At 49.3% G+C, this 10,209-nt stretch overlaps 3 protein-coding genes across 3 annotated transcripts; all 3 read right to left on the bottom strand.

Annotated features, from left to right (window-relative positions):
- Positions 1–3,134: 3,134 nt before the first annotated feature.
- EI90DRAFT_3288213 (Alpha/Beta hydrolase protein) lies at positions 3,135–6,139 on the bottom strand. The gene is made up of 11 exons (XM_039067098.1): positions 5,707–6,139; positions 5,444–5,635; positions 5,198–5,383; positions 4,938–5,124; positions 4,752–4,872; positions 4,343–4,704; positions 4,021–4,224; positions 3,772–3,903; positions 3,583–3,696; positions 3,357–3,497; positions 3,135–3,274 (listed from the first exon to the last, which is right to left on the bottom strand). The coding sequence occupies exons 1-10, from the start codon at positions 5,764–5,766 to the stop codon at positions 3,403–3,405; spliced, it is 1,653 nt and encodes a 550-aa protein (XP_038918264.1). The 5' UTR covers positions 5,767–6,139; the 3' UTR covers positions 3,135–3,274; positions 3,357–3,402.
- A 96-nt stretch (positions 6,140–6,235) lies between these two features.
- On the bottom strand, positions 6,236–9,042 carry EI90DRAFT_460552 (Alpha/Beta hydrolase protein). The gene is made up of 6 exons (XM_039067650.1): positions 8,413–9,042; positions 8,157–8,351; positions 7,893–8,079; positions 7,718–7,838; positions 7,281–7,630; positions 6,236–7,119 (listed from the first exon to the last, which is right to left on the bottom strand). The coding sequence occupies exons 1-6, from the start codon at positions 8,776–8,778 to the stop codon at positions 6,593–6,595; spliced, it is 1,746 nt and encodes a 581-aa protein (XP_038918263.1). The 5' UTR covers positions 8,779–9,042; the 3' UTR covers positions 6,236–6,592.
- Positions 9,043–9,119: 77 nt separating this feature from the next.
- EI90DRAFT_3050102 (uncharacterized protein) lies at positions 9,120–9,938 on the bottom strand. The gene is made up of 2 exons (XM_039059741.1): positions 9,899–9,938; positions 9,120–9,799 (listed from the first exon to the last, which is right to left on the bottom strand). Exon 2 carries the CDS (start codon positions 9,658–9,660, stop codon positions 9,307–9,309), a length of 354 nt encoding a protein of 117 aa, XP_038918262.1. The 5' UTR covers positions 9,661–9,799; positions 9,899–9,938; the 3' UTR covers positions 9,120–9,306.
- Between the last annotated feature and the right edge of the window lie 271 nt (positions 9,939–10,209).

Below are 10,209 nucleotides of genomic sequence, written 5' to 3'. Positions count from 1 at the left end.
TGGGCCAGGACGAGCCACCCTCGCCACCATCCTCGTCATCACCATCCCCACTCGGACAGCGGGGCCTTCTTCCCGAGTTAGACCTAACTTGGTCTACATGCCTCTTGCTCCCTTCTGGAGCCGCAGGTGGTTGTGAGAATCAGTGGTAGTTATCCAGCACCCGTCTGAGTGCTGTGCTGTGGGACAGTCTCTCGGGGTCTTCACCGTTTGCCCCATGACCCACATTGTATACGAATGCTACGTCTGCATCCAGACAGGCGTTAAAGTCGAAAGTAGATTTGCTGAGACTACACTTAGCGAAGATAGGTCTGACCTTGGCAGGCTGTCTGCCAATGTCATCTACACGATCCTGGATGTAGATTGGGCGTTTTTTCCGTGTGTAGTAATCGTACGGAACACTGGTGACTTCCGCATCACCATCTTCCTCCTGTATCGTCTCCACAGTGGCCTTCATCGGCACTGCTTTCTTTCTCCCATGGTCAGGAGGGAAATTACGCGTTTGAGTAGCGTCAACGCGTGGTAATTTCACCCCACCGTTCGTGGGTTGGGACGACAGAATGAACGGCACGGGCACGAAGCCTGGTCTGAAATGGAATGGAGAAGTTCCACTCTCCCCTGCAGTCGACAATCCAGCCAGTTGTCCTGGGTCGATCTCCCTACCTTTTCCCTTGGCGTCAGTGGTTACTGGCGCCGTCGACGGGGTAGGTGGCTTAGTTCCACTAAAGATGGGAACAAAACTGTCAGGGCACACCCGCCTGACCCGGCTCCACCCGGCCCAACCTGACCCGGTACCCCGCTGGTCCACCCTTCCTCACCTCCTCCCCCTTTCCCTTCTCTCCCCCTCATCCTTCCCTCCTCAGTTTCTCCTTATCTTACTTCTGCTTTATTTTCTCTTTATTCTACATGGACGACTTTCTCTGTATCAATGTACCATTGACCCATCTGCAGCACACCCACCATGTACCCGGCCCAGGCACCTCGGGCGACTCCCCGCTGTGCCCAGCACATGCGCCTGCACCGGATGCCCTCGGGATCTCCCACGGAGACACCCGGGTGGTTATGGCTGTGTGCGAGGGTGACGTGGCACCCGTCATGTGATCCAAGCCGCATGTATATAAACGAACCTGAAGTGGGAACCGAAGAAGTAGCCTTCTTCTCAACTTTCCACTTCAGGTAAGTAGTACAATATCTCTCCTTTAATGACAATAACAACTTTCCACTTCAGTCTAAGTGGCCAGGGACCGCTGTCCCGCATCGGGCCTGTCAGTACACATGCCCGATCTGCCCCCTGCCAGGCTCTCGGTCCCAGATGCTACACCCGGACCCCCTTGACCCCGGACGAGTCCCTGACATGCAGGTGGGTTATCCACCGTTGCTGCGGGTGGCTTTGGCTCGTCGTGTCGAGAGAGCGCGAGGAGAATTTCGTTTAGTTTCTCATTAAGTCTTTCCTCCACCTTAATGATGTTACAATCTAGACGAGCGATGTTATCGCTATTCCCAGAGATTTGGGTATTCATGTTACGGACATCGCCTCTCAAGTCGGCGATGTTGTCGTCGACTTGGTCAACGTGATTTCTTAGTACTTGCGCCGTTTCAGACGCGAGGGAGTGGGTTGGGGATGGAGGATGCAATGCGCGCATTGGGACGAATGCCGCGAGAGTCTCTGCTGCGAGGGCTTCAGACATTGTGACTTTGTCAACGTCTCTCATATAGGTGGGACGTGTCTGAGACGCATCCCTGGGCCCTTGCATGCCCAGATCACCACCATCACTTGAGGTGGTGTCGTCTTCTGCCCTACAGCCAGTGGAGGGGCCGGCCGTGTTGGCGGGAGTGTTGGACGTGCTCCTGGTGTTGTATCTCCACGACATCCAGAAGAGGTGTCGAGTCGTTCAACAAGTTCGCATGAGAACTTGATTGAAGTCATGTGTTGTCAGGGGCTGACGATGCACGCGTTGCCAAATGGGGTTTCGGTGCCGGTAACACGGTGCCAAGAATGGAAAGAGAATAATAGCGTAAAAAAGTGAAAGGTATCTTACTAGTTTGGGGATGGTAACGTTCCATTCCCCCGTTCGCCTCAGGCCTCAGAAGTCCGTCTAAGTATACGCTTGAGTTTGCTGTATATTAACGGGGTAGAAGTAAAGGCTGATCCGCCTTTTACAGCTACCCCGAGGGTTTATATACAATCTTATACATTCTCGGCACAAATAAATAGAGAAGCTTCCGCGACGCTAAATTAGCGTCGCGACATAATTATTACACAACACAACATCAACTGATGTTGTGGGCGGAATATAGACATGGGCCGGGGCCTCACATCAACTCCTTATATACATGATGATATGCTAAAACATGTGAGATGAGACCAGAGAAACATCCTAGTCATACAGGAAGTCTCAAACTACATGAGTTGAAATGGAACAGAACAAATGAAACCTCCATTAAATCCATTCAGGGTTACGGCTTAACCGTAACAGCACACATGTTTGCAGCACAGCCACATCCTCGCGGAAGTGCCATTTTCCCTTGCCTTGATCAGGCTAATCACTGCATAGACCTAAATTTCACACTAATTTAACAAATATAAAGCTCTAATAATAATTGTAATTTTTCTGTATTTTTGTGTGTATTGTATGTTTTGTCCAGTGTTGCACCATTGCACACAAGTGCACGGTTGAGATGTGCATTTGGATCCAATGTCCGATGATTTCTCACGGGGTGACGATGCGCAATTCACAACGCGCTTTCCCACGGAAAAAAAAAACGAACCCCCTCTGTAAACAAACACCTCACAAGCTCGGCCGGTCACGTTAAACTTTTGTGATCAAGGTACCTCTTCAGGGTAAAGTTTGGCGATGAACTCCGGCCCAGACAGGATGTAACTCGGGTATGAGATACCAGGGTTTGACTGGGAGATAATGGGCATTGGCACGACACAGACAAGGCAGGATCATATCTCTACGAGTGCTTCTGATAATTACACGGCGGACAGGACAATGGAGGCACATCTCTGAATTCATTCTCAAACCTCGGACAATAGAAACATCTGGAATCATGGCACCCACTTTGCACCCTAAGCCCCGGAGCTGATTGAACATGGGACAGGGTGTTTGCTCTAGTCACCAGAGTGATGCGAACTCAACAAGTGGCAGAAGGTTGATGCCCGAATCGAAGTCATCGCCTTTTTCAGGTTTGAGACCACAGAGCTAGCCACATGCAAATAATCGGCAGCCACGGACCGCACGGACGTGCAGAAGTGTCAAGCCCCCAAAAGGAACTTGACATTCATTAGGCCACATACGAGTTGGATGTCAGGACTTCAACAAGTGTATCAAGTCAGAGAACAGAAGTTTGTACACCTTTAGAAATTAAGCGCGTCCGTAAAGTCCTTCCTCTGCAAGAATTCTATTCCGTTCTTTCGGAAATCATCGGTGATGACATCGAAGTGCCCATTCCCAATTTGTAACATGCGGTGTTGCCTTCCGTACCTAGGCCAGGCACTTCATCAGACACAAGCAAAAAAAAAAAAGAAATGAGTCATAACTTTGTGGGAGAAAAAAAAAGTGAAGATGCAGGGCCGCTTACAGTATGGGCGATTAGGATCAAAGGAATTTGCGAAAGCGACCCAAGCGCTGACCATATATAACGAAGTTCTGCCCAGATCTAAGGTCCTATTCTGAAAGTCATACAGGCCAAATACTAATAGCACGATTGATGTTGAGTGACGGGATGAAAATCAGAAGCTGTGCAGTAAACCGTTGGGGAGAGGCTCACCGGACGGTACCTCACTTCCATGAAAGATACCCAGGTATGCTGGTACTCCCGGAGTCACTTGTGTATAAAGGTACGTCCACGCTGGATAATATACATCATGCTTGACATACGAATCCAGCAAAGCGCGTCGACCTATATATATATTTCCCACAACGGGCAAAAAAAAAAAATCGGCATCCACCGATTAAGCTACATATTCATTGTCCCCATTGGAAAGTCCCCCCCCCCTTGACGATAGATGATACGCACCACCATGGAAGATAAAATCCCCAAGTAAACTCGCAGCTCTCTTGAATTGATTATTCGGCCCAAAGAACCGGTCGTCCTTACTCACCCCGACCGGATCGTAGGGGCTTCCGATCGCGGGGACATCAGGGTACAACTCCAGAAGGATCTTGAAAAGCTTTCTTTGCTCTGGCGTTGCTACGCTGAGATTTCCAACGTAAGTCGATCCTGCACCCACAAGACAAAAACGGAATATAGTAGCAGCAGTGGTAAATTTTCTGCATATAAAGATGACACGGCACTTCTCCCTGCGGGGGAAATGCAGGAAATGGTCAAGAAAACTAACCTATGAGAAAATCCCCAACTTCTCCTGTAGTATTGAACGTGTGGGGTACGAAGAACGTTCCTTCGTCGAGATTGCATCCCGTGATGATAGGCACAGTTGCCACGTTACCCCTTCTCACCTCTTCTGCCGCACGTTTCCTGAAAAAGAACCCATCCACAACCCGGTTGAAAGGGAGCGCGTCGCTCGCATTCAATGTCACGAGTGATGCTTGGTAAAGTGATTCAGAAGGTTTTGAACGAAGGCATGATATGATCGAGGAATTGGATCCTGGGGGACAACCTGCTACTGCGGCAAAGATATCTGTTGATGGTAGGAGATCGGATACAGTGGGAATGGCGAGACTGGGGAATACGATGGTCAGGCTAGAAACTAGGGAAGTATAGGGACCGATGGGTGTGACACAATTTACCTTGCTGGAGCTCCGCTCTCCATGATGGCACCATGGAATAGATTGTGCTGTTTCACAAATTGTCCGCCTCCAGCAACGAGGAGAGACCCAATCCCAATCGCGCCTGCCGATTCGCCAAATACTTGTGACAGGTCGAAATTTCAAAATTCACATTGCTCATTGCAAATCGATCAGGAACAAACTTACCGGTCACTCGATCCTTGTTTCCTCCAAAAGCTCCGATATTCTCTTGCACCCATTTCAGTGCACTGATCATATCGTATAAGCCAGCATTGAGCGTTCCGATGGCAGAATCATGTGCCAGTTCAGGGGCTCCAAGGAAACCAAAGGCGTTTAGACGATAATTGAAGGAGACGTAGATGATAGATTCGTTCTGAATATTGTCACAACAGCATCATCCTTATGTCAGAAAATGGGGCTGAGATGCCGGAAGGAAGTACTCGTACCAGCACAACGCTTTGCCCAACGATCGCCGAGCCGTTATATAGTTGCGACGCACCATAAAGAAAACTCCCTCCATAGATCCAAACCATCACAGGGAGTTTTGCACCATGGGGCAAGTTCGAGGGTCGGAAGATATTGATAGAAAGGCAATCTTCTGACAAATCGGAGACTGTCAAGCCCGGGGCGAACTAAGAACGAATCATTCGCAAAAGGTGGAAGGAAAATCGCTACGCGAACAAGGGACGCACATCAAGCGGTTGAAAACATGCTTTTCCGTACTTGGTGGCGTCCACCTTGTGACTCGGATTCGGCTTCAGTGGTTGGGGCTTTGCAAACCTTAATTGGCCCAATGGAGGCTGAGCATAGGGAATGCCCAGAAAATAATCCTGATCGAATTGGGGCGCACTAAGACCTGCGACAAGGCCTTGAGCTAGTTGAACCTGAGGTCCGGTCGAGATGGGACATCGCGCAGTCAGTGACGCGCACCAGCGTACAAGGAGGGATGACTGACGAGTGGTAGTGAAAAAACAGAATAGCACAGTGAGGAAATCACGAGGAGAGCGTTTCTCATCGCTGTCTTGGTAGTCCCCACAGCTAGTCCTGATGTGATGTCGCTAGTAGAGGCCACTGCGTATCAATGGATAGCGCTCTGTGTTAAGGGTGGCGTATATTAAGCGTTTGCGCTTTCGCTGGTGCTGCGACCGCAGCTCTCCCCGACTACAAAAGGGGACAAGGAAATCATTGCGGACTGCGACCCAGCACGGTGTGATTAGTCAAATTCCGATACGGACGCGGAACCCGCGGCGAAAATCTATTGATGAATAGATATCTGTTGAAGGGACTGCGGTATTCCGAGGAGTGGTGGGGCAGGTCATCAGCCTCTATTAGAAGGCTTGTCATCAGGATAAGATCCTTATATAGTAATGTCCAACAACAGCTTAATTGGGTGGCTCGCAAGACTGAATTGGGTTCGTGGGGCTGGCCACGTGTGTACTCCGCAACTCTGCATATGGCATATTGCTTTCATACAACTGGTTGGTCGTATTTGGGGTCATCCTTTAAATCTCATATTTCTCATCCCCTGGTTGGTGTGTTCTAGTTGATCTGGATTCCTGGCGTGCTTGGTTTGTTATTTTATGGATCGGTCAACTGCTTAGTTATGTCCTTAGCCGTAGTTGTCCGAATGATATTGTAACATTGTAACTATGTAGGGTAGATACAAATTTGGCAAGGGGCGTGCATTACAGAATGGGCGGTTAGGATCGAGAGAATTCGCAAAGGTGACCCAGGCGCTGATCATAACTAACGAGGTTTTGCCCAGATCCGAGGTTGTATTCTGTATAGCGTACAGTCCAAATACTGTTTTATAGCCCACCCGCGCGATATTGATGAAAAGTTCAAAGTGAAGGGGGGGGGCATGTGAAAATAATCAGAGACCTGCTATGGCAGCGATGAAGGGCAAGAGGGGGTTGAACTGCAAACTCACCAGCCGGAAGCTCACTTCCGTGATAGACACCTTGGTACGCTGGTGTATCTGGAGTCACTTGGGTATAAAGGTATGTCCATGCCGGATAGAAACCAAAGTGTTTAATATACGCATCCAACAATGCGCGTCGACCTGAATGATATAATTCCCCCGCATTAGATAAGAAAAAATGAACGCCATTGGTTGTGTTCCACCCCCCAAATTCGATCAGACACGGAGTAGATAGGTACGCACCACTGTGAAAGACAATATCCCCAAGCAAACTCGCAGCTCTCTTATACTGATTATTCGACCCAAAGAACCGATCATCTTTACTCGCCCCGACAGGCTCGTAGGGACTTCCGATCGCAGGAATATCGGGGTACAACTCCAGAAGGCCTTTGAAGAGCTTCGTTTGTTCTGGCGTCGCTACGCTAAGGTTTCCAACGTATAACAATCCTACTGCAGGCAGCCCGCAACGGAACAAGCACAAAACCAAAAAGCCGGAAATGAATGTGTAAGTAAGCCATATGCAGACTATGGAGGATGAGACGTTGCAATTTGGTTTTTTTTTTCTCCCGCCGCGGAGAGAAATGGTCAAGGAACACACATGCACGAACCTCTGAAAAAATTCACTATTTCGTCCGCAGTGTTAAACGTGTGAGGTACGAATAACGTCCCTTCGTCAAGATTGCACCCCGCGATAATAGGCACATCCGCTACATTCCCCTTTCTTACCTCTTCCGCCGCGCGTTTCCCTTCCTGGAAAAAGAATCCGTCCACAACTCGATTATAAACGAGTGCGAGGCCCGTCGTCGCGCTTAACGTTACGAGCGAAGCTTGGTAAAGCATCTCAGACGGTTTCGAACGAAGGCATGATATGATGGAGGGATCGGAGGGAAGACAGCCTGCTGCAGTAGTGAAGATATTTGTCCAGGGTACGAGATCGGATACAGTGGGAACGGGGAGACTAGCGATGGAAATGGAATGATAATCAGACAAGGGACTTGGAAATCGGGGAGAAAGGAAGCAAAGGTATGGATGATTACAAATTTACCCTGCTGGAGCCCCGCTCTCCATGATGGCACCATGGAATAAGTTGTGATGTTTCACATAATGTCCTCCTCCAGCAACGAGGAGAGTCCCAATCGCAATCGCACCCGCCGACTCACCAAACACTTGACAGACTAAATTCAGATTATGGTAACCGCGAATCGATCGGAATTCATTACCTATCACTCGGTTCTTGTTTCCTCCGAAAGCACCAATGTTCTCCTGCACCCATTTCAATGCACCGATCATATCATGTAAACCAGCATTGAGCGTTCCGGTCGTGGAGTCACCCGCCAGTTCAGGGGCGCCGAGGAAGCCAAAGGCGTTTAGACGATAATTGAGGGAGACGTAGATGACAGGTTCGTTCTGAATGTTCGAGATATTGTCACAACAATGTTCAATGTCAGAAGATGGGGGCTGAGATGCTGGAAGGAAGTAACTACCAAGAGAACGCTTTGGGCGACGATCGCCGAGCCGTTAAACAGTTGTGAAGCACCCAAGTAAAAAGCCCCTCCATGAATCCAAACCATCACTGGAAGTTTCGTACCGCGGGGCAGGTTTGAAGGCCGGATGATATTGATGAAAAGACAATCTTCCGACAAGTCAGAGGTTGTCAAGCCCGTCAGACCCCCGAAAAGCTAAAGAACGAAATTATTCGCAAGAGTTTGGGGAAGAAAACGAGGGGAAAAAAAGGCTAACCGGTTGCAAACACGCTTTTCCGTAAGCGGTGGCGTCTATTCTGTGACTCGGATTCACTTTCGGTGGTCGAGGCTGAGAAAACCTCAGCTCACCCAATGGAGACTGAGCATAGGGAATCCCCAGGAAATAATCCTGGCGGAATTGGGGCGCGCTAACACCTGTGAGGAGACCTTGAGCTAGTTGAACCTGGGGTCCAGTCAAGTTGGTGGGGCGTGCAGCGTCGCGCCTCCAATGAGAAGATGCGAGGAACGGCCACCGCATACTCGCATACAAGGAAGGATGACTGATGGGCGATAGTGAAAACGCTAAACAACACAAGGACAACACCACGAGAAGAATTCTCATTGGTGCGTTGGCAGTCACCATAGCCAGCGCCTAAGTGATGTGACGTGTTGAACTCGCTGGCAAGCGCGAAACGTAAGCTGGCCTCAAGCTTGCTGTGTGGTCCCAGTTTTCCATTCTCTGACAAAGCGAGGATCGAGATGCAGGTGAAAGCAAGCCACTTGTGGTAAGGTTCTCGTATATCATATGTCCAATTTCACCAAACTAAGAGCATCCAACTCCATCCGAACTCGGTGGCTTGGGCGCTTGGGCGCCGCAGGGCCGAAAGCCTAACTGAATTAGGTTCTTGTGGGCCGGGTCCAAATTTGGACTAAGTGCCTTGGCGTCCATTTAACCGAGGCTCTTCCAGCCAATTGTTATGTGCCCCGCAATTCTCCGCAAATTGTTGAGTAACGACGGACCATGGGCAGCGCTGGTGCTTGCCAACCCGGACTGAAATAGAAGCTGGTACTTGTGCATCCTGAATCCCATATTACAAAGTTTGGCCATCTGATATGACAACGACCAAACTACGCTCATTCAGGCGGAAAGGAGGACACGTAACCGAGCTCCTCAAGGCATGACACTCGTTGACCCAAAGGTATGCTCATTGAACACTTCCGGCGCGATCCATGTCCTACCCTGTTGAGCTACCACTTCCCAAACGTTATCCACGCTGACTGTGGACATGATGAGTCCATCAGCAGCTGAAATTATGATATCTGAGCTAGCATCCGGCCCGACGGCCGCCATTCTTCGTCTGAAAAATAACTTGCCATCAAAGGAGAGAGGAAGACAATTAAAGCCGCCCCCGTATGGCCCGTCTTTGCCAACAACCCCATATATCACAAATCGAACCTCCATCGCCACATCTTTCCTATCCGGCAAAATAGCCCTCCTGCCCTTCACCTCTCCCAAGTGAACCATAGGACCTCTGTCATAAATGCCACTCGTAGCGTCCAGTCCCTCGTTTGTATATTAATCGATTGGGAAAGTAGGACATATCTCGCGCTTCGATAGTTTCATGGAGGTACAGTCGCGCGAGAAGATCTGCTCGGCATCATGGCTTTAGAGTGCGAAATTAAGTATGAATCCCAGAAAGGTTTGAGCGAGATGAGTTCTTAAAAACAAGACGTGAGATCGGCAATTTTTTTTGTTTACTCACCTAACGATCAGAAGGTCCAAGACTCTCCAATGACCTGATCACTTTACTCCCTCCCAACCCGATCGTAGTTTTACATCTGGCGATCGATCGTCGGAGAAATGTGGCAATTGTCATGTCAAAGGGACCAGCGTCAGTCGCCGAATTGGGAAATGAAAGGACCAGTTAACGTGGACTATACGGAGGTGATGATAAAATGTGGATAGTCAACCTATGACTCATGATGGGACATCGGAACGCCAAAACACAAACTGCTTGGAGCTCAAAGTTGACGGAAAACTCACCCTCAAGAAATCAGCGATGAACGTCAGCGC

This window comes from Cantharellus anzutake (genome assembly GCF_015039405.1).
Source record: "Cantharellus anzutake strain C23 chromosome Unknown EI90scaffold_15, whole genome shotgun sequence".
NCBI classification, from domain to species: domain Eukaryota; kingdom Fungi; phylum Basidiomycota; class Agaricomycetes; order Cantharellales; family Hydnaceae; genus Cantharellus; species Cantharellus anzutake.
Note: the sequence above shows the minus strand (reverse complement) of the source record. Positions and strands in the feature narration are given on the sequence as shown.